Source organism: Trachurus trachurus, assembly GCF_905171665.1.
Source record: "Trachurus trachurus genome assembly, chromosome: 2".
NCBI classification, from domain to species: Eukaryota; Metazoa; Chordata; class Actinopteri; order Carangiformes; family Carangidae; genus Trachurus; species Trachurus trachurus.
This window is the reverse complement of record NC_139914.1, coordinates 5232204-5256357: the sequence shown is the minus strand read 5'-3', so window position 1 is coordinate 5256357 and position 24154 is coordinate 5232204. Positions and strand designations below refer to the sequence as shown.

The 24154-nt window shown below is 41.9% G+C and overlaps 2 protein-coding genes across 2 annotated transcripts in view; one reads left to right on the top strand and one right to left on the bottom strand.

Moving 5' to 3' along the window:
- Positions 1–20189, bottom strand: part of LOC311000372 (gamma-aminobutyric acid receptor subunit beta-3-like) — a gene marked incomplete at both ends in the record, with an annotated part of 70626 nt that extends 50437 nt beyond the window's left edge. Inside the window, one exon of the mRNA XM_083991056.1 lies at positions 20038–20189. Within this exon, the coding sequence (XP_083847182.1) occupies positions 20038–20189 (152 nt within the window). The remainder of the gene's footprint in view (positions 1–20037) is intronic.
- LOC311000384 (gamma-aminobutyric acid receptor subunit alpha-5-like) lies at positions 1080–23129 on the top strand (the record flags this gene model as incomplete). Its single annotated transcript, XM_083991075.1, has 10 exons — positions 1080–1095; positions 1645–1729; positions 2607–2728; positions 4140–4207; positions 5455–5675; positions 10365–10447; positions 15291–15434; positions 21878–22030; positions 22235–22446; positions 22830–23129. 10 exons carry the CDS (start codon positions 1080–1082, stop codon positions 23127–23129), a joined length of 1404 nt encoding a protein of 467 aa, XP_083847201.1.
- Positions 23130–24154: the final 1025 nt, after the last annotated feature.

Sequence of the window (24154 nt, the reverse complement as noted above, 5' to 3'; positions counted from 1 at the left end):
GGTAAACAAACGGAAACTCGAAATAACTAATAAACTATTGAAATTCGTCGCTGTAACTATTGTTGAAAGAATATCCGCCAACGGCAGTAAAAGTTATAACTAAGTGCACTGTGCACATAATAAATGGCTGAAATCAGCCTAAAGCTAAAAGTCACCGATAAATAATTGAAACACACCAGCTTGTCCAGCTTTTGCAACTGCTAATAGCTTGTGGATGTAGGAGCCTAACTTAAGTGACCAAACAGACCTGTAAACATTAGTGCACTTTGTGTGTGTGTGTGTGAAAATATGCAGTTGTGTTGTTGACTGACAGTTTTAAAGCAATGACACATTTACATCATGAGTCATCAGACCATGCTTAGGCTACAGAAAAAAAAAGGCTGGGGAGGCTACAGCTGATGGGTAATCCTCCAGTTTCCTCACTGATCGATGAATTCAGACCTGCACCCAAATTTCCGATCACATCTGACCCACCCCCCTCTCAGTAAGTTAACTCCTCCTCTCAACCCACCAATGGGGAACACCTATGATAAAAATTATTAGCCTCTGTTGCAGCATCTCGGACCGGCAGTAGGCGGTGTAGCTAAAGAGAGGGTTAAAAAATAGAGGAAAAAAAAGAAAAAAAGATGTGGGGTAATTTCCCTCTCCTCGGAGACTGGAGGACAGGACCGAGGGGGCAGTCCGAGTCCGTGTGATGCTGCTGCTGCTGCTGCCGCTGCTGCTGCTGCTGCAACACCTCTGGAGGCGATGCGATGCAGGAGACGCGGTGCAGCAGGCGCTGAAAGGGGGAAGGCGGTGTAGCCTATAGGAGGAGAAGACCAGACAGACTACTACAACACCGCCTGATGGGGAACCGCTGAGAGAGAGGGAGAGAGAGAGAGACAGAGAGAGAGAGAGCAGTAGCCCATGGTGGAGAAGCTAAAGGGGAGACAACCGACAGACAAGCGCCGGGATTAGCTGACTGAACCCGTGATCGCCCAGCTTCAGCACCACCGACGGAGACCCCCACATCCCTCCTAGCCTCCGGTTGCTGTTTGGGGGGAAAAAGGTAAAAAAAAAAAAAAAAAATCTTGGTGGTGATGGATCTGCATTCAGGTAGCCCCCCCTTTCCCCCCTCTAAATCCTCTGGCTTTGTTATTACAAGTCATACATGGATGGCTATTTATAAGAATGGATGAGAATGAGTTTCATGTTTTTGGTGATGGAGAGAGTGGGAAAAGGTGATGGTGGAGGAGAGAAGAGAAGAGGAGAGCAGAGGAGAAGGGGGTTGGCCCGTTTGAATTGTAATGCGCTTTACACAATGGGGATCATACTGCAGAAAACAATTTCCTGATTTAGCCATATGCCTTTTTCTTTGTGCTGTGGACTCCCAGCCTGTGTAATGTCTGTGGAGCCGGTGATGGAGATGTTTCGGATGTTAAACAGTTGCAGCCTCAGTGAGCAGAGATTGTCCCACAGCTTGATTTAGTGATTCCTGTAATAGTCTGCCTGTCTGTGTATGCAGTGGGGTGAAGAGTTTCTTTGTGAGTTGAGCTGCCTTTTTGGGATCCTTAGACCTTAGACACTGTTTTAACAGTGGATCTGATATTTAGTAATGCAAAATTCTTCCTCTTTTTTTTGTCTTTGTCTGGATGTGTGTCACAGCTCTCAACAACAAAGTGAGCAGAATTTCAGTCATGGCGAGGCTCGTGCTTTCCCTGCTGCTCCTGTGTGGTGGGTGCCAAAATAGGTAAACCAATCTTATAATTTCAAACAGTTGATTAAAGCATTTTGAAGCCAAGTAGTTACCGGACGTCAGTGCTGTTTATCTATAAAATGAATCTCCTTAAACTGCATCGGTGGACTTATTATAAAAGTGAAATGTCTTAAAGCTGTCATTGATTTAATAGTATTGAATCACAGGTTATATTTTCAGCTACACTCAGTAGTGTTGTCAATGTTTTTGATTGCTCCATCTGCAATTTAACAAATGAAACTCTGGGATATTCATATTTTTTTCTTTTATACTGAGGACTCCTGCCAGCTCTGCCCTCCCAGTTGTGATTGATTGCATATCCAAGCTGCACTCTGCTTACAGCACTGCCTAAGTGGCTGTCCTGCACTCAGGAAAAGCAAGAAAGGAAGAAAAAAAAAGGGATCTCTGGCAATGCTGTCAGTAAATCACTGGAATAGTCACTCTCATCAGACTAGATCAATGGCCTTTAGATCCCATGTTCAAATCCAAAACCTAACCTTTGTGCCTGTCTCGCTCTCTTGTACTACTTCTGCATGAACACAATGTTCTCTGTACAAAAAAAAGAGAGTAATTTCCCCCATTTTCTAGCCACAAAGGATGCACTCATCCTTGCAGACACAATGCCCTGGTTGTTGACATATTTAGAGGGGGAACTCATTTGTTTATATTTGGATCACGTGTCACAATCTTAATTATCTCTACTGGTAGTTGTAAGCAGCACTTATGTTCAATAATTAATCACAACAAGAGTGTCCTTAATGCGGCGAGCTAATTAATCACAATAACCACGTCATGCGTGACGTCCTGCTGTATTTGGTTAATGCCAAGATGTTGTTTCTCCTCATTTCCTTCCTCTCCTCTCCTCTCCTAGCCTCTGCCTGTCCTCCGAGGCTCAGAAGGAGGCGGCCGCCAACGACAACAGCACCGTGTTCACCAGGATCCTGGACGGGCTCCTTGACGGTTATGACAACAGGCTCCGGCCGGGGCTCGGAGGTTCGCTTCGGACACCGTTTCATTTCTTATTTCTCTGGGGATCTAACATTCAGAGCCCTCTTATTTGAAAACAAGAGTCATTTTAAATTTTAATATCATAATGCCACAGTCGGTGTGCTAACCTAACCCGCTAACCTCTCAGTCTCTTACAAGAGGCCCCATTTCCTGCCGCGATTTCACGCACTGATTCATGGAGAAATTGCTGGGAAACTGACAGATTACAGGGGTAGAAACTGTGAGAGCAGATGTGAAAGTTGCGCTCATGTCAGCTAAGGTGAACACACACATGTTGTTGTCAGATGCTGCCGCGTTTTCCCTCTGAGGGACCGCGAATGAATGCACGCCGCCTCTCCACGTACACCGTCATGTTGCTGAGGGAGTAAATCAATCAAGCCATCTCCAATATCTCAAGCCTGAATTCACTGCTGTGGCGTTTTATTCACGCTCCTCACCGTGGCAACAGGAGATAACCTTGAGTGCCGACGAACTGCCATTCAAAGATGGAGACTTTTTCTAAAGGGGCTATTGAAATGAAAGGTTTCCATTTTTTGTCATTTTTGCCATCAGTGACTCACTCTCTGGCTCTTTTGTCAACAGCAGAGCACTTGGTACATTCATTCAAATAATATGCTTTATTTTATTCTCATGACATTGGCCCTAATTTCACATTTCCCCCCATGTATGTACAGCACTTGTCCAATAAAAGGTGGAAACGTAGCTTTTTTCAATCCCCTGATGTGTCATGGCAAAGGCCTGCTCTCGCATCCTGGTAACGGTTGCTACCCTTGACAAGAGGGCCTATAAATACATACCAGAAAAAACATTCAGGCCTTTATTCGGCATTCAACAAGCCGCTCTCCATGGCACAACCAATCCCCAGCTCACCGGAACCAAATTGAACAAGCACAGGGGAGATTTTGTCGGCTTTCGCCACAACAAACGACAGAAATAAAGGTGCTACCTATTTTCGCAACATGTTTAGAGGAAATGTGTCGGGAGAGAAATTCATGGAAACGCTGAGCAAGACAGGGTTTGTTCAGGAAAATGTATTCTCAACTGCTCTGAATATGATTGTTTCCTGAATAACTTTTGGTTTTAGACTGTTGGTTGGATGATGTTACCTTGGGCAGTGGAGAATTGCTGTGAATGTTTTAAAGACTAAACAACTGATCAATGTGGAAAGTAATTGCAGCCCTAGGAAAAACACCACTGAGCGTTTCAAATACTAAGAAAAATTGAAAAAATATTAATTTAGCTGTGCCATGGAAGATTGTCCAAATATCTGAGGATGACACAAACTTGCAGATAGCTGATTGATTGAAGAAAAACACCCAACACATTATAATGTGCTTCTCTGCCTCTGTCTGAGCTCCCCTCTCCTCATACATTTCCCCCTGTGCTCTCTCAACAGAAAATGTCACGGAGATCAAGACGAATATTTTCGTCACCAGCTTTGGCCCGGTGTCTGACACGGAGATGGTGAGTAGATCTGCAGCAAACACAGACAGAGATTGACTAAGCTGGACAAACACACACGTCTCCAAAGCCCGTCCAGACTACTATCGGTATTTTTAGATTGAAAACACATATTTACATTTCATGAGACTGACGCTGCTGCACTTGCTGTTCCTTGGAAGTACACTCATGTCCTAGTTGTGTCTTTGAAAATTGGCTCTTTTTAGTTCGGTGTAAATGAAATGAGTGTGGATGACTTCAACTTTTAAGATTTAATGCAACGTGGCAGGGCCCTTCCAACTTGTTCCAAATGATTCGTCTCTCAATTAATTCATTCTCTTATGAACTATAAAGTTCCACCTGGATGGCAAAATGCATTAAGTCTTCTCTTGCATTAAATCTTCTATTAAACCCTGCCATATCCCTGGCACACTTTGACACAGCAGTGATCAAACTTGCCACTTTCCTATAATTGACTTGAAAAAAGGTATCGACAGAGGAGCACGATTGATTGATGAAATGTGCCAAGAGACTTGAATGGTTCTGCGGTCCATAAAAGCGCATGTCAGTCTGCTAACAGCATCATTATTCTGTGGGATGGAGTATTGTATTTGTTTCTTGGCCATTTGTTTTTCACGTCGATATTTCACACATGAGCAAATTTATGATGGATTTCTACAGTACAACGTTTGATCATCATATCTATAAAAGCTTCTTATGAAGAAATAAGGAAGAAACCACTGTAATAGAAAGCTCAGGGTTGGACCATATTCTGCTGATTGACACTCGACTCTAAAGAAGATGAATTAGCCTTTGTTTCTCAACGCACTTATTATCTTTGTAACCCTAAATAGGCCTTTAAAGCTCCATTAGGAGAAAAAGATCCATTAAAGTATGACAGTCCTATGAGAGAAAATGATGTTGCAATAGAGTCAGGAAACCAAGACTAAGCCTCCATATAACTTTGAATTCTTATTTTGGGTGAAGCAACACCACAGCAAGCGATGTTCTGAGGCTGAAGAGTGAAAATGACAACCATCTCTTAAAACGCAGCACACACTCCCGTCGGAGCAGGATCTTTCGCCTTCAGCATCCTTTGGTATTAACTGATCACAGAGCAGGCAGACTGGTAAACATGAGAGCAGCATGAAGTCTACTGGCATCGCATTACATGGCTTCTGGGTCCAAAAAGTTAGCTCTCTCTGCTATTTTAAGCTGAATGTGCATTGTGCAACACGAATGCTCATTGTCTTTTTGGGTTTGTCTATCAGGAATACACCATAGACGTGTTCTTCCGTCAGAGCTGGAAGGACGAGCGCCTGTGCTTCAAAGGGCCCATGGAGATGCTGCCGTTAAACAACCTGCTGGCCAGCAACATCTGGACCCCCGATACCTTTTTCCTTAACGGAAAGAAGTCGATTGCTCACAACATGACCACGCCCAACAAGCTGCTGAGGCTGAAGGACGACGGCACTTTGCTTTACACTATGAGGTAGGCCATAACACATCTGTTGGTCGTCTTCTTTTACCATGAGCTATGAACTATGGGTAAGAAGTCTGCGTCAAATGTAAAGTACAGACCCTTTGTTGACTGAGGCTATTGGCACTAGATTCATTGGAAATCTCATTCACGTTTCTTATTGGATACAGTATTGGGCTAAACAGTACTAAGTTTCAAGGTGCAATTTTTCCTATTTGTAATGCTAAAATGAAAACAACTTGCATTTATATAATTATGTTTATGTTATTACATATGTTGGATAATAATAGCACAGAAAATATAGAACACAGGGAGCAAGACCAACTCTAAACACAATACAGCTTTGAAAACACAGGGATAGAGACCCTGTGTGGGAGTCTGGCTGCATGGAAACAGTGACACCCAGTGGTCAATCACAGGCATTTCATTTCTCTTAGAGAAAAAATAACACTTTGCAACAAGAGCAAAGGGAATATTAAATAAAAATAAATGTTTCTTGAACTACCTGCATTCTTTCTGATATTATTATTCCCAATACTTCTAATACATTTTGGTTGTTGATCACTTCACTGTTTTAATGTAAAGACCAGTGACATGGCTCTATGAAAGTGTTTTTCTTTTTTTTTTCGAAAATATTGCAGAGGGAGATCATCTATTATGGAAAGCAGCCTTATTGTGAACTCTAGTTTTTGGCAGTAATGTAGTGGTAAATTAAAAAAAAAAAAGAGAGAGAGAGAGAGAGAGAAAAATAGGCCAACAATGCACTCCAGATGGCGATCACTAAAAACTAAACCACCAGTATTTAAACAAAAAATACCAAACACTCTGCATCTAAAACTGGGAAATGAGCCTTTAAAGAGTACCCGTAATTATTATTTCTTCTTAAGTTGAACGTGTGTGTAAGCACCAGGACTCACTGTGACCTTTGGGCCAGAGAATTAGAATAATTCTGTGCTTATCCTCAGGAGTTACTGTAGCTGCAGGACTTAAGAGTGACTGTATCACGGATGAGAGCACTCTATCTGATACCAGTCCCACCCAGAGGGAGAATGATGCCGGATCCAGGGCAGATTATCCGTCCTGACATATATACATATCCAAAGAAGAACGTATTTATAGTCACCACTTTGTCACAAGCACAAAACGCACACATGGACCCACACTGTACACCGGGGTGTCAAGCATGTTAATCAGTTGTAGTGACGGTGAACTTTGACCTCAAGGCTTAACAAGCGAGGGATTGCCTGAACATGTGTGTGCACGTTCATTTTCATGTGAGTAATTTTATGGAAATCTATGCATACAGTACATGTCTTCATATCTGAATGCTAAGATGCATACGTGTGTGTGTTTGACTTGAACAATAGAGAGAGACAGAGTGAGTGTGTCCATAATCTAAAAATGGCATCAGATTTCCTGCCACAGTAGAAACCAAGCAGTAGTAGGTTGCTTTTAATCGTCTGATTGTTACAGTACTGTGTTTGTCATTATCAGCACGGCTTAACCACAGACAGCCCTGATGAAATTTGCTACATAAACACACACTCACACACACACACATACACACACACACACAGGCCATCTGGGTACTTGCAGGTTACAGCAAACTAACTCCACAGTGGAGGTTTCTTTTCCCGCCCACGTGTACAGTATGTGTACTACATGTTAGCTGTTCTTTACAAGAAAACACTTGTTATGGCGAGAAAAAGCAATTAAATGCACAATTAAGTCTTTTTGTATTAAGCCATCTATCTACTGATCTCTCGTGTTTTCTTGACCTTTACTTCCTCGTTGATTGAGACCAACAGGCTGCACTGATTTATTTGTAGAAATACTAATGAAAACTGCAAAAACCAGCAACGTTTTTCTTCTCCTAAATGAGTACATTGAGAAGTATTTAAGTATTTAATAAATCTAATATAAAGGAAATATTTCACGTCTAACAAATGTACAGTATATAAGATCTTAATCTGCAGTCTGCATATCCTATCCATCTAAATGATAGTGGAGATGGAACATAAGATGGAAATTCAAATAAAGCACAAATACTTCAAATGAGCACTTAGGTAAATATACTTTCCAGCAGCGGTACTGCACACTGGGTTTACACATTCATGCTCAGTAGAGTAGAAACACTAATTGGCGTGCACATACTGTACACATTTTTCACATCTTACACCATCCTTTCTAAAGCGCCACATGTTCGCATCCCCATGGGATCCACACAGACAATGCACAAGGACACACTGCTACATGAACAATATGTCAGTGCACATTACAAACATTAAATCCGCTAACACACACCAACACACTCCCTTATATCATGTATGGGTATCAATGAAAACCCCCCTTTCTTCTCAACTAAATGTTGTTGCGGCGCCGACACGTTTTAAAACCATCCGCAGAGGAGAGGTCGGTTTTTAAAGAGCAAATTTTCATGCATTTGTCTCGATGGATAATTCATAAAATGCTCCTTTTCACATCATCACTATGCAATCTTAATGCACACCGTCTTCTTGATGGCGGCCCATTATAGCTGAATATACTGGCAACATACAGCTTTATCGTTGCCATTCACATCCATGTTGTTCCTATACAGTACACTGGTGAGCCTCTATCAAGATGGTGGAACATGCTACGATGCTTTGAGTTATAGCATAGTGAATAGCTGCAGTTCAAGGACTATGACAGTGTCAGTTTGAGTATATTACAATAATCACAACTCCTGCAGCTGCTTCAACAAAGATACTTCACTCTGGTCTATTATGTTGGTCCAGTCTTAAATTTGCATGTAAGGCCTTTAACAAAAAATCGGAGCCTCTTAGTATTTCCCCTATAGGACGCCTATATGCTGGTCTGTTCCTGGGCTTTTATTACCTGACTACAGGCTAACAGAACAACAGAAGTTATGGTAATTTACTATTTTACCCCGATATGTAAATCACAATGGCAATGAGGTACATAGATTCTGATTTTAAAAGGACTGGCCCAGATCAGTATACACCCAAAATTAACAGCAGCTCTATATTTACAGGCATTATTCCTAATGGGGCAAGGCCACATGAATAATGAGAACAGCCAACAGCCATGTGCTCATTTATTTATCCCAAAGACACTCTTTCCTGTCCTCTGTACTAACTCCTTCAGCTGTTTTCGACAATAATGCAATTGAATAATCCTGCACTGATGTGGAAAGCAAGCTGAGCCCCAAAACAGTCGTCTCCATAGGGTCTTACCCCACTTTGTTATGCTTCATGCACCTTCATGATATAATTGGGAAACCTCCTGCCTGAGATACATATTGTATGCAGGAGGTTTTGGAGCATAAAAACACACGTCCCAAAAGGATTTGGTTTTCATCAAGACTATAGTATAAACAATCATTTACCTCATTGTGTAACTAATGTTAGGACTGCTCACATGCCTGGGTGCTTAAAGCAGAAAACAAAAGCCGATGCAAGAGAGACCTGTGCGATTTTCTGTGCACTGGTTTCCACACCACTTAATTTTCCTTAATGCAGTCCATTAGGTTCACTGAATCCACATCATCATATCACTGTATTAGTATTTATCATCATGCAAGAGGCAAGAATACCCAGAGGGGGTTGATTCAATCTGGGCCAGATCGCTAAAAAAAACAAAACAATTACGATGTGTATGTATGATTTGTGTGCCCAAGCTCTTTAATATTACGGTTCTTTTAGGGCACAGAGAGGAAGCTTTATGGCAAATAGAACAATAGCAGGACAGAAACAGAGATTTGAGAGTCTGTTGTTATGTTTGTGAAACAGGCTCATCAGTCGTGTGATTAATTCAATACAAAAATAAAGGCAAAAGACAGATTAAACCTCAGCAACTGATATAAGGTTCATCTAGAGATTAAGACCGTCCAGAACAGGATAGAAAAGGATGAGAGTTTGTCCCATGGTCCTTCTGTTTTATAGAGATGATTTAAACAGACCACCAGGTGGCAGTATTGTCACTATAATGCTGGAGTTACTGATTGAGAGAAATGCAGCCCTGAAAAAAATGTTAAGTATGAAACTGTACCACAACATCAAATAATACGGTTACATTTTACATTGACCTTATTGACTGTTGCACACATATCGACAGCTTGCAAAAGGGCACATAGAAGTCTGCAGGTGTACAAGTCAATAATGTATTCAAATGGGTAAAAAAAAAACATGCAAAGCGTGGTGCTGAAGGAGGATTTCCCACAACCTGGCAACCCAAAATTTGTTCGTATTAATGGCTTACAACTGATCTAGAAAGCATTAGTAAATTATTCAATAACCATTACCAGAGCCATAAATTACAGCTGCTTGTCACAAACTGGAACCAATATGAAAAACACAACTTAGTTGGGTTTCTACCTGTTTTTAACCTAATGCTGTGATCACATCACAGAATCTACAAAAAAGGAGGATGGCTTAATAGTAATTACTGTAAAAACAAGTCACAACCTTTCGTCTAATTGTTTTTGGTACCCTGTAATTTACTTGATCCAGCAATTGTAGCTGTTCCAGTAATTATACTGTACCTTGAACAAGAGGTCTACATGCTCACTGAAATGTGAAATTGTTAAACAGGGAATGAAAAAGGAAGTAAGACAGTAATATGAATTGTCTAACAATGTGTTAATTACGATATCAAAGCGTAAGATTAGATTGTTAATGAACATTGTGTATTTTGTCTTAGATTGACCATATCAGCAGAGTGCCCCATGCAGCTGGAGGATTTCCCCATGGACGCACACGCCTGCCCTCTGAAGTTTGGCAGTTGTAAGTAAAGTCATGTGTATTTTAAAATGAAATTTTATAACACCAGCTATTACGATAGACTGTGCAGTAGTAGTTTTCACTTGAATGAAGCAAGTCATATAAAAGTCTGATCTAGATTTGGAGAACAATGACAGATTATTTTTGGGGCCGTATTGGGTAATTAATGCATTGCTTCTTTTCGGCAGAGTCGTTATCTGGAGTGCTGAGTTTGCTCCATTTACGTCTAATTCCTGATTGTCAAGTTCACTTTTAAAGTAAGACTATGCAACTTTAACTGAAGAGCAGCCACCTCTCAAAAGTCACATTCCAACAAATAATATGACAAACAGTAAGAAGAACTTAACTGTAAACTATGCGCGACTGTATTTTATGTTAATGTATGTTTATGTATTTGCTCCTCCACTGCAGCAGGTATTAAAAACTTAGTAAAAGAAGGAAGTTGCACTTAATTAGGCCGTTGAACGGAAGGGTTTTCCCCAATGCCCTCTTAACAGGATGGCTCGTCTGTGTGTCCTACCAGTGAGGACATGTATAGAAACTTGAGTGGCCCTGGGGGTATTTAAAGACAGATCTGGCCAAATGCCACACCTTGGGAGCCTCTTGGGCTAAAGGGATGAGGCTCTTATCCCCAGATTTCTGTGAGACTCGGTCCACCCACACTCACTATATAAGAGAAGCACACTTGACTGCAATCCAATTATAGTGTAAAGAGCTGCTGGGCCTTCCCATTGCAAACTCTAACCTAATCGCCGGGTGCAGTGCCCTGCAGGTGAGAGGTGTAAGTGTATAATAGGAATAATGTGTTGAGGGCAACCCTGCATTTTTTTTAAGGTGAAGCATCCTAGTGTACGGAAGATCTTTGCTTTCATTGTTTTTCCTCCAGATGCTCTGAGACGAGCTGAGCCTCTTTGTCTGACCTCGCCTCCTCCTGGTTTAGCCCATGTCCTCAGGGGGCCTGACGCTGTACATACTAAACCTCCATGACACTGCTGCACTTCCACTATCATGAAAAGGATACAACACCTGGTGTAATGAAAAATGGGCAAAATTAATCCCCCATGTAAAAAAAAAAAATAAGCCACCAAATCTCCCCCTGCATGGCTTTGCTGGACAGAATGAGTTGCTTAAGTTTTTAATCAATATTCTGCCATTTGAATAAGATAGCATGTTGCACAGAATTTGCAGTTATATCCATCTTCTGTAGCTAATAGCTTCCACCCATTGGTGACAGAATAGTTATTTATTGTGCAATTAAAGCAGGGAAGTCTGCTCTGAAGTTGCTCCAGGTAAAGGGCAACTAATCCCTTATTCTGGCTTCTGGTACCTGTCCTAATTTAGCTGCTGGTATTCAGCCATATAATTCTGCAATACACACTACACAGTTAGTGTAATACAGTATGTTATAGTATTTAGTTAAAACTGAGACCAGTTATTTGTAGCATTTAATTTGAGATGCTTTTTTTTCTTCTTTTTTTTAAGAAACCAAGGCTGCATTTTCTTATTTTACCAAAATACCAGCTGAGTCGTTTCAATAACAGCAACATGCAGTAACTGTCAAGTTTGCAGAGGGGCAGTAGTGAACTTTAGAGAACTGCAGGTGCGTTAGACACAACAGCTGTACAACTCAGTGACTGGAAACAATGACAACTAGTGTGACAATCAAATAAAATCTGCAATAAAAAAAGAAGAAAAAAAAGCAACAGGTTGAAAGCAACGTCAGGAGAAGAGCTGCTAAAGAAAACCAGTGTCTGGAAAATGACCACATGATTACCACCATCGCCAGCTCTCGTTCATAGGGAGGCGGCTGTGCACAAATTGCTTGTTAAACCAAATCAGTGCATAAAGATGCAGATGGCGGTGTGTGAGGTGCACAGAACCTGGTTCCCTGAGCAACAGGGAAAATAAACTGTGGTCCAGTGAGTCATCTGGTTGCTCTGGTGAACATACTGTACTCTGTGAATCACTTCTCCAAGCCTTTCATATGAGAGTCTGAGGAACATGAATGAACCTTCAGGATCAGTACTGTATATCTACTCAATACTCAACAACTACTGTACGCACCACCAGTGCAGGCTCCTTATCAAAGAGAGGACTGAAGCAGCTCTAAAACCAAAGACTCAACCTAATTCTTAGATACTCCACACGCACACACACACATACACACTGAATTTGGAGCAGATAAGATGCACTTTTCTCAAGACTGTACTCGACTCAAGGCAGATTACACCCTTGGTTCAACAACCTATGTTTATGCTTTTCTGACAAGCGCCCTTTTGCAGTCACAAGAGAGAACTGACCATTTCTCATGAATCCCAGTCCCTTAGTTACCGTTGCTATGCCAAGCTTCCCAGTATTTCTTGGCACATGTAGTGTGCAGTGATTAGGATGCAAGAATTACCATAAAGACTTTCTTTTAATATAATTTTTCGATTAATAGCTCCTTGATTTCAGGGGTGGACAGAAGAGTCTTTCTAACAGCTTGAACTGACAGTGATTGCTGGCAGACCTTTATCTGTAGCCGGATAATCAAGCTCATATTACTCTACCTCCCAGGAATTCTTTGAAAATACTGTCTCCAGCTGAGTCTTTCCTGTTTGCAGTGGACCTGTTTTGAAACAAAAGTCCTGCAAAATGATTTTGAATGTGCACTTATGCTAAATAACATAAAGGGATAGTTCAACATTTTGGCAAATTGGCCCATTGCCATAATCCCTATAGTTTTAGGAGTAGGTTTGTTACTTTTAATTGTCGGTGCATGTTGTTTTTAGAACGGCGGAGCAGAGCCGCGAGCTGCTCAGAGCTACGCTACGGAGGCTCAGGGGATTTCTTGGTTTCCCTCATCAAACTCATCAAATACACAATCCAACAACTCCAAAACGCTCTGGTGGACAAGTTGTGACCTGCACATTCACCACGCTATGAGACAATAACAGAACGTTACTAGACAGAGTTGTTTTAGAGGCAAATTCATGCAAAACCGCTGATGCACATTCCCGTCGGGGACAGTTTTTCAGCAAGCAGTCTCTGCATTTACCTCTAAAACAACTCTGTCCAAAGCAAAAAGCATCCTCATCACTTAAAGGGTCATAAGGGCGAGGATGACTCATAATTTGAATTTCCTCATCTACTACTTTATATATATAAATGTGCTAATGATAACAACAGATAAACACACTGTTAATTCACTTACGTGTTTCGTGCTGCTGTAGCCTTCAATCTAAACTATGTGGAAAAGTTCATATATAGAGGAAATCTAATTATTGCCTGAATGTTGACTATATAACAACATTTTGTGCTCTGCAGTAGCTTCACTCAGAGTGCAAAGACCAGCTGTTTAGTAAGTGATGAGTTTGGCTGAGTTGTTGCTCCCCTTCGCCTCATACACAAGGCGGGAGCAGCAAAGCATTAAGTGTGAACTGTCAAAAAGTTGGCACAGGTGCTCCCCCCTGCCTGCCAAAGTCTTTAGCTCTTCCTTTGCGTAATGAAATTCACCAATAATCCCTTATTCCAATCTAACTACCCTCCAATTAAGGTCCTGGTCTTTGCCCTGACAGTGCCCAAATTTAAAGACTACATTTATTGTACAGCAGTGTCCAGCTGCCAAGTGAACACCTGCAGTGGAAATACTCAACCTACGATGTTATCTGCTGGACAGATACAGGCAACGCCCCAGCCCCATTACACAAGCCAAGGGTTTAATTCATGGTTTTGACAGTCAGCTAAATAAGTAAGTAAGTAAACGTCTCTATATTTGAACGCAGTGGCCTCACCTGTGTTCTGATCATAGATACCTAATGTACGTAATCGTCTTCACAGTTCACAGTTTGCCAGTTGCAGTGTGCAAATCATTAAGTGTTGCTGTTGTTTTTCTTTAAACTCCTAAAAGCAGTGTTTGTCACTGCAGAAGAAATCACAGCCACTTTGTATCCCCAGTATGACATTTTAGCCTTTAGAGAACATCAAAATAAAAACTAAAGAAATAGAATATCAATTGAGCTTGAGCATCCACACTAAGTGGGCTGATGCAGCTCTCGTCCTGTCTCATTATTTCCCCCCCTCAGTCTGGTTTTTGCTTCCTAATATATTTTGATCTTCATCAATATTTTTTAAGCTGACTCAATCACTAATAGCTTTTCAGTGACCTACAAGAAATGACGTCAAAACCTGTGACAGAAAATGAGTCAAAAGTGAATAAATTATCGTCTTTAGATAAAAAAAAAAAAAAGAACTGATGCACATCATGGCATCAGAAAGGTAAAAGATTTGGATTCATTTTTATATTCCAGCCCAAACAAGGGAGCAAACGCACAGTGGATCAATGTCCAGTGTTTGTGCTGCAGTTCAACATGAACAAATGAAATACCAAGAGAGGCCTCTGAGTTTGTGCTCAGATTTTCATCACAAGTGTGATGCAACACATTATGGTTAATCTGACTCAGTCTCCTGCTGACTGTGGAGCTCACCTCTGACCCAGAAGTGTGGTTTAAACAAAAATACACTCAAATATCCACCCCGCCTGTCCACACACACACACACACACACACACACACACACACACACACACACACACACACACACACACACACACACACACACACATACAGACAGGCCTGCAAGAAAAAAAAATCTGTTTTTGGCCTTAAGCCTGCAGTCTAATCAAAAAGTGCTAGAAAGACAGTGCATCAGCACTCAGTCAAATACACACACTTGCACACATGGGCAGCCACACACAGACAGTATGATTGATGACGGCGTTGAAGCTTCCTCTAATACGTTAATATGCATTTTGGATGTTCATATATTGAAAATGAACGGGCCTAACATCCTTCTCTGTCTCTCTCAGATGCCTATCCAGTGTCAGAGGTGGTCTATACTTGGACTCAGGGAGCTGCCAAGTCCGTGGTGGTGGCAGAGGACGGCTCCAGACTCAACCAGTATCATCTAATTGGGCAAACTGCCGGCACAGAGGACATACACACAAGCAGAGGTGTGTGGGCTGTTTAGAGTTTGTGAGCGTACGGTAGCTAGTGCTAATAGTAACATAGATGCTGTGATGGTTGAAGTAGTAGTAGTAATGTAAAAATTAGAGGATCAATGAAACAATCACAGATATAAATGTAGTGGGAGTTCAACTTAATCCCAAAGCGTCAAAATCTTTTCATAACTTCCAAAAGCACGAGTGATGCAAGAAAAAGGAAGAATAGGTAACGTGCTGGAGAGAGAGTTTGAATCCCAGCACACAGACATCGTAAAATAAAACTGCAGCATATACTAGATAATAAAATAGGACAACTGGGTTTATACTGTATCAGATTAGACCTGCGTGAAACAATACATGTTCTGAATGTAGGAACATCCAGTCCATACAGTTATAGGCCAACATAGTCTAATCCAAATATTATTCACTGTCAGCGGGGTAATGCTAATGCAACATCATCCATTATTGCTTATGCGGTGAGAGAATATGATTTGTGTCAGCGTAGTTAAAAGGTGAAGGCTGGATACTATATTCCTGATATTGTGAAGACCAATATTGAATTAATCCGGCCATAGAAGTATTGTCTTTGTAGTCAGGGTGAACTAGTTGTACTACATCTGGGATTGGGAGTATTTTGCCCCTAAATTTTGTGACAGTGCAATTACATTTTTGATCTACTTGCACATGTGCAACCAGTAAATTTGCCATTTTTTCTGGTGAAACTAATATTTGCTTAGCAAGTTGATTTAGGTGGTGAGCGCTCCTAATTTTTCTGCTTGTGCTCCTAAAATTTCAAGTGAGGGGCCACTGTGCTCCTAGTAAAATAAAGTTATTCTGGAGCCCTGTGCAGTGGTTTATTCCTGCTTAGTAAACACATTTAGCTAAGTTGTAAATGGGCTAAGTTTGAACTTGGCTGATCAGGCGCAGTCGGCCACGATAGTTTATTTTGAGTCACTCCCACATTCACAAACTTAGAACTGCAGGTAGTCCTCGTCCTCCTGCAAATTAATCCACTGCTGGAAATAGTTCCCAACAAAAACACTGTGTACTCGTGTCTGAGTGACAGTATGCCTGAATCTAAGAAGCTCTTTTAATGTTGCTTTTTCATTTTTAACTAACGAGCTTGTCCTACAAACAGGATAGAGAAGTAATGAGAGACTATGAGCCACATTGTTAGTTTTGACCTTTGAAGGGGTTTTTTGTTTTTCAGAAAATACATAAAAAAATAATGCCTGACCTTTTAATCTTTTTTAAACATGATATGATTCATATTATATAATAGAAAATGTTAAGAATAATTTCACAGGACAATGATTGCACTGCATTTTTTAAAAACGTCTACTCCACTGACTCACTCATCAGATGCAGCAAGTAACGGGTTCATCAGGTCGACTCAGCTGCTGCACAACAGGCCCTATTTGTTATTTTTAACTAAAGAAACCTCTTCTACGTACCACTACTCTCATCCTTATACTTTTTCCATGAGTAATTTAATACTTTATGTGATGCATGATAAGTGTAATACCAAATAATGTGATGTAACTAATTCTAGATTAGAAAAGATAAACGCTGTGAGGAGAGATGGGCGTGCAAGGCACAGAGTAAATGTGGGAAACATTATCAGGAGATCAGAGTCAATGAGTGGAGGCTAGTGGAGGAGAGTAGCCTATCCCTCACACAACCAGCTGTCTACAGGCCCGGACCGCCCTGTCAAACAACACTTATCCCCGCATGAGCCCATGCGCGCACATACACACACACGCACTTATACGCAGACACATGCACAGTCCACACACACACATGGAGCTAGATAGAGACCTGAGACCTAGGGTTAATCCCCCCCCATCCAACCACCCATCAGCTTTTGCATAAGAAGATGACATCACAGATCAGCGAGGGATTGGTTGGTTGGCTGTCGCTGAGTGTATCTGTGTGTTGGTGTGTATGTGCTCTTGTACATTTATCTCTGTGAGTACACCTGCCCTCGCAATGATGGTTAAAAACCTGACAAAGTGATGGCGAGCACAATGACCCGGTTAATTCAGGGTTAATTCTGGGCTGTGTGTTTGGTTCAAAGCTGGTAAACACCAGAGCTCATGTTACAGGATAATACACAGTCCTAATTAAAAACAACTGATTTACTTTATGAAGTATTTGAGGTTTTAATTTAGGACCTCACAGAGATACAAGAAGAAATGTGTGTGTGTGTGTGTCTGTTTGTCTGTTGGAATTGGACAGCCTCGCTCTGACACGTGGGGGTTAGTGGGGGTGGGGGCGTTGAAAGGCATCTGCTTAATACTCTTATGTAAAACGGAACTGTATTACACTTCCCTCCAGTTTCTAGTAGAATCATTATTAAAAGTGTGGATTTCCCCTCTTTTCTATCCACGCACCACAACAGCAACCGTCCCTGTGCTGGCTGACTCAGTGGTTTAGTAACTGCAGGGTTAAATGGGTTTGTTGGTGCCGGCACTGCACACAAAGCCTCTCAGCTTAGGGGCTGAATTTGCAGGTTAACTCATTGGATGGTTTATCAGGTGACTTTTTGACCAGTTTGGCCAATTCCTAGACCAGTTATTTATTATTTAAAGGCTGGCTGAGAGGCCGAGTAGCTACTACTGTATCTTTTTTTTTTCACACTAGGGACAGGAAATATATATTTACGTTCAAACGTAGTCAAAAAAGCACCGCAGAACCCAAAGCCAGTCTGAAAGTGTTAAGTAAAAACGATGCAAGACTGCCTTCCTGTGATCAAATCCTTAATCAAGCAGTTTAATCACAAAATTGATTAAGACTATACTTAAATTAAAGCTTCCCTGTGGAGGGTTTTGTTATGTTAACTCACTCATGTGTTCATTTTCTCACCATAAAACACTTGCAAAGCTGTTTTTTATACTTCCAATCATGCATTATAAATCCATGTTTGCTCTGTGCTCCACTTCTTGAAGTATATTGTCTCATCACAAACTGTTTGGTAGCACCACAGCTGACCTGTGAACCTAGTGGCAGGTGCACAATAAGAAAGCAGAATGGCGACCTGCACGCAGAGATATTGCTCTATAGCGCTCGTAGTGACCATAAAACCATTAAAAACATTCAATCGTGCTCCGTTTCAAAATAAGAAGCTAAAAAGCACAACATCATTCCACTATTTCTAGTTTCCTCTGACAGTGTTTCATGACAACAACAACTACAACTTCCTTCTTGTAAAAAAAAAATAATAATTTGCTGCTTTTTGTTTCCGCATTTAATCAACCCCCGAGGTCAGTTTGTGCCTATTTTTATGTCAGACAGTTTACTTGACATCACCTTGTTTGTCCTAACTTATCAAACCGCCATCTGGTGTTCTGACTTATTACAACAAAATGCTAAACATTATCTGAGAATTCCATTTAGCCGAAGGACTAAAGGCAGTAAATCATCATTCATGCCGCTCAAAGCTTCTGTCTGGAAACCGTCCAAATCAGTGGTGGAGATTGCTGATGAGTTTTGGGCTCGGGGGGTCACATCCAGTCCAGTAGGTTAATTTACGCTTTGTATGTCTTTGGCTGTCTCACTCCACACACCAAATATGACACTTCCAGATGTGCTAGAGCAGAATTTAGACCCTACAGTCTTCATATTAACATGCCGAAAAATGAAATATCATCACCTCGGATGCAGGTGAAGTTTAATCAAGGATGTGAAAACAGATTCACACCCGTGGATAAACCACAACCTGAAGCAGTTTTTTTTTTTTTTTTTTAACAACTCAAGCAACACCTTCTGACAGCTGTTCTGGTTTCATTTCCCTGTCTGTTTAAAGAGCCAGTAGCTCCCCCATTTGCCGACACAGTGACCATGGATGGGTTTCCAAAAAAATAGAAGAAAAAAAATGTTAACATTAAGGACGATAAACAAAGCCAAAACAGGTGCATTAGGAGCGAAGGCCAAGAGATTTGTCTTTGCTCTGATAAAAGGGGAGACAGGAGCGAGCCGTCACCTGGAGTTAACTGCTGTTTCTCCACTTGATTAAAAGAAGTCTGACAGTCGCCTGCTGTGTTATTGAGTCTAGACAAAGTAATGAAGCACTTGTAAACCTGAGATTCAAAACAGCAGTCAATTAATGATTGTCTGGCCTTTCTCGTGTCGTTACTCCCAGCACTAACAACTCGTCTCATGGCTCCGGATGCAAGGCCTCAACCAACAAAAACAGTGGACGTTGTCGTCTCTTCAATGGGTCAAATTCATAGTGATACTGAACGTTGATCTAGAAACCTTGCGTACATGGCTCTGTAGCTTAAAATAATGGATGGTTTTGAGGTCAAGAGCCTCTCGTTAGCACATATAATCTTTGACAACACTCCTATTATAGAACATGAAGGAGGAGATTAGACTACTAGTTGTTTTTTTAAGAACCAAACATCTTGAAGGACGTGACTTGTGTCTTTGGCAGCAGTATCTTTCCTAAAATATCTCCCTGACTCTAAAAGTAGATATGTTTCTATCTAGAGACTTGTGAGGATGGCATCCTTTGGATTAGTACCTTTCTGCCATCTTTGCAAACAACTGAACATATTCCCAGAGGTAAATCAATCAAGTCAGAGGCAGAAAGTGTAGTTTTCCTACTCACCAGTTGACCAGCATGGCAGCATTGTTCTCTGACATGAACGGAAGTTCCCCTCGGACGATGGAAAATACAAATCCCTGGGAGAAAAGCAGTAAGATCCACCAGGGGAACATGTTCCTCCTCATTCCTCTGCCCCCAGTCCTGTCGGGATCCATGCATCAAGGGCAAAGGTGACCCTGGGGTGTCCCAGGTCGGCAGCGCCTGGATGTGTCCGGACGTTTCCGACAGCAGTAGAAGTCGACGGGGTAGCTGTGAGCCAGACGGCCTGGAGTCATGAGGGCGTCAGAGGGCCCAGGTGATGGGGTCGCAGGAGGAACTAGAGCAGTTGGGGATCTCCTGACCGAGACATGGCAGAAGCTGACGTCGATGGGTCTTCTTCAGTGTGGTGGTGGGTTGCCCTCAGCAGAAGAAGCGCTCTACTCCTACTCTACCTCACGTTCAGGCTGCTGCCGTCAGTCGATGCACGTCCTTCTTCCCTTCGTACTCCAGCCGGTCCCACCAACCAATCTTTGATCATTATTCCACCCAAACAGCTGCCAGACCACAGAAAAGCAACATTAAAGAAGAGGAAATGGTAGAAAATGTCCACACGGTCACCCCCCCTCCATCCCACCAGTGAGTATAGCAGCAGCAGTGGCGGGAGTGTCCCTCTCCGTGGCTTAGGAGTGTGTGTGTGTGTGTGTGTGTGTGTGTGTGTGGTGGCCGTCAGCAGTTAGAGATCATGCTTCATGTGTGTTTCTGCCTCTGTGTGTGTGTGTGTGTGTGCATGTCAGCGCCTGGATTGGCAGGGCGGAGGAGGCGTGGCTTAGAGCTCTGCGAGGATCCCAGGACAGGAAGCCTCACTCACCCTCCACCCCTCCTCCTCCCTCCTCCCCTCCCTCTACTCCCTCTCTTTCTCTCACTGATGGCAGGATGCAGATTGTAACCAGGGATTAGGGAGGTACAAAAATCCGATTTTGCCTGGAGAAAGCCTTGTGTATTACTCTGTGTGTGTGTGTGTGTGTGTGTGTGTTTGAGGGAGAGAGAGAGAGAGAGAGAGAGAGAGAGAAGAGAGAGCTTGTGTACATGTGCTCTAGTGTGTGGAATATAGTCATTGGATTTTTCATAGTTTACCAGCGCCTGCAGTCGCACACTGCTGCTGGCGAGGGGATTTTTTAAAGCCTCAAATGCAATCTTCGCTTGTTTAACTGAATATTGTGTCCCCTCTCTTTCTATCTCTCTGGCCCTATGCTTCGCCTGTCTCTGGATTTACCTCCAACTGCCATCGCTCCATTGTTGACTTGCAAGACATTAACCGCATAATAATCTATTGTCACATTCTCGCAATAATTAATACAGCTTTGCGCTCATTTTTCAGTTTAATAATGGACCTCGTTGTCGTCACGTTCAACTGAATATGAAATGCCCTCTTTATCCCAGCTTCATTTTTAACTGTTCCACCTCCGCTGCTTTCTGTTCGGCAGTTTCCACTATCTCTGATTATTTAATTACTGAAATAGCAGGAATGAAGAGAGCTACATTAGCTGAGGGAGAAGAGTTTATGACCATTTTTGTGCCTGTTTTATTCAGTGATTGAGTGAATTTCATTGAGCGATTTAAGACCATTTTAGTATTAGGTCATAAAAAGTAAGGTTTTGTTGTTCCATGTGGGAGAACAAATATATTTTGTGCTGTGATGCGATCAAATTACACATTCACACTCTATGGCTCTATGTCCAAACAATATTTACCCCACTGAGACTCGGCTTAAAGCAGATATCTCATTAGAAAACATCTTACCACTCACCTTGTGCATTGTCGCTGTCTAACTTCATATTCTTTTTATTTCCTTGTCTCCCCTCAGGACAGTACACAGTGATGATGGCCCACTTTTACCTGAAGAGGAAGATTGGATATTTTGTCATCCAGACATATATGCCCTGTTTCATGACTGTAATCCTGTCTCAGGTGTCATTTTGGCTAAACAGAGAATCAGTTCCTGCAAGAACTGTCTTTGGTGAGTGAGGCTGCTTATTTATCTGTAATATTCCTGTTGTGCACATTCACACCAGGGAGAGTAAAAACAGTTGTCCACTGAGCAGCAGTGCTTGGTAGTAGTTGGTAGTTAAGAGATATTACAGCGCCTACTTCTGTAGAACTTGTTTCCAGACAGCTTGTGAGAAAAAAAAACTCAATTTAAAGTGTTGTTGTTTGCACTCAGGGGTGACCACAGTGCTGACCATGACCACCCTCAGCATCAGTGCCAGGAACTCCCTCCCTAAAGTGGCCTACGCTACAGCCATGGACTGGTTCATTGCCGTGTGCTACGCCTTCGTCTTCTCTGCCCTCATCGAGTTCGCCACAGTGAACTACTTCACCAAGAGGAGCTGGGCCTGGGATGGCAAGAAGGCCCTGGAAGCTCAGCACCCTAAGGTACAGCTTAGTCACTAACCTAAGGGCAGAAAACACCTTAAAATTCTACACAGGTAACGTTGGATAATGTCTTTATGGGTGCTCAGGAGAACTGTCTGTTAGCAGCTGCACCTGGACATCATAAATACAACCCCAACTTGTCACCTCTCACCAGAGGGAATCATGTTGCTCCCCGACTGAAATTCAATTATCCAGGGGCCAACGCTTTACTGGAACGTTTTGCCAGAAACGTTTTACCTCTGTAAAGTCACTAATCATTCTGGACAGGATGAAACACATTGATTATCTCAGGCCAGACACACTGGGAGAAATACTGCAGCACAACGACATCTGTAGAGGGCTTAAAACTAATTCACTGCTTATTGTAATCTGTCCCACTGCAGAAACGAGACCCGATGGTGCTGTCGAAAAAGCCAAACAACGTTTGCTCGGCAGGCGTCAACTACACCCCCAACCTCACCAAGGACGTGTCCATCTCCACCATCTCCAACACGACGTCGGTGCAGCTCCGAACCGCTGAGACCAAGATGGTGGACCCCAAGAAGACCTACAACAGCGTCAGTAAGATCGACAAGATGTCGCGGATAGTGTTCCCCGTCCTCTTTGGAACCTTCAACCTCGTCTACTGGGCTACGTACCTTAATAGAGAACCGGTGGTGAAAGGAGTTGTCACCTCAACGTAATCTCTCTCTTCTATTTTTTTCTTCTTTTTTATTTTTCTTTCGGAGACAGAGAGTTTGTTTATGAGCGGAAGTTTAAGCCTAATTGGAGAGTGGGTGGACTAAAAGGAAAGGAAGTTGTTGTAAGGTCTCTGCCCGCCTAGACAAAAAAAAAGGAAAAAAAAAGAAACAAATATCTGCGCTTGAAGAACAAAAACAAACTATATTCAACTATCTAATTCAAGCACTTTGAATGGATGCAAGGCTGCAGCAGAATCCCTTTCCTGTTCTTCATGGCCCAACAAAATGCTTGATCACAAAGGAGCTGCTTCGACGAGAGAGTTGGTGCTTTGCTTCTTTCTCATCTATTCTACTGCAGTTTGCATGTCGCTCTCATCAAAAGGAAACCATGGACTCCTCTTTGTCTTGAATATTGACCAAGTATGTCAATCACTGCTTAAAGTATGAGAGCACACTTCATCGCTGTTACTCAAGGAAGGGTTTTAACTTGAACTAATGTGGACATTTTGAGCCGATTTAAACGCTTCATGTTCTTATCTTGGAGGCTTGAAATGCACTGAGTTTATGTTATAAAAACAAACAAACTGCAATACAACATTTGAATTTGAAAAATGGATTTTAAAAAATGTACCTAATTCTACTCTGTGTAAAAGAAACCCCTTCCCTTGAGATTAATGCTGCAAGTGCATTAATAATTTAGTTTTATGTCTCTTTTTTTGAAAAAAGAAAACCTTTGTGATTTCTTTGTCCTATTGCAGTGCTTGTGTGTTTCTTTGTACATCTTTACTTGAAGATTCAAAGCCTACTGCTGCAGGCCACATTTTCCAAATCAATGCTACCTGGAGGTGAAAAAACATGTATTTGGAAGATTATCATTGCTGCCGTTTCTGAGTTTTTCAATGTAGGCTCTTCTTCATTCATAAAAAATTCAAAAGTTATCATTAAAGGCAGCACGCCAACAAGAATATTAGAAACTGTCTGTGGCCCACTTATACAGTACAGGGCGACTGGACAGCTGTGGATGGTGG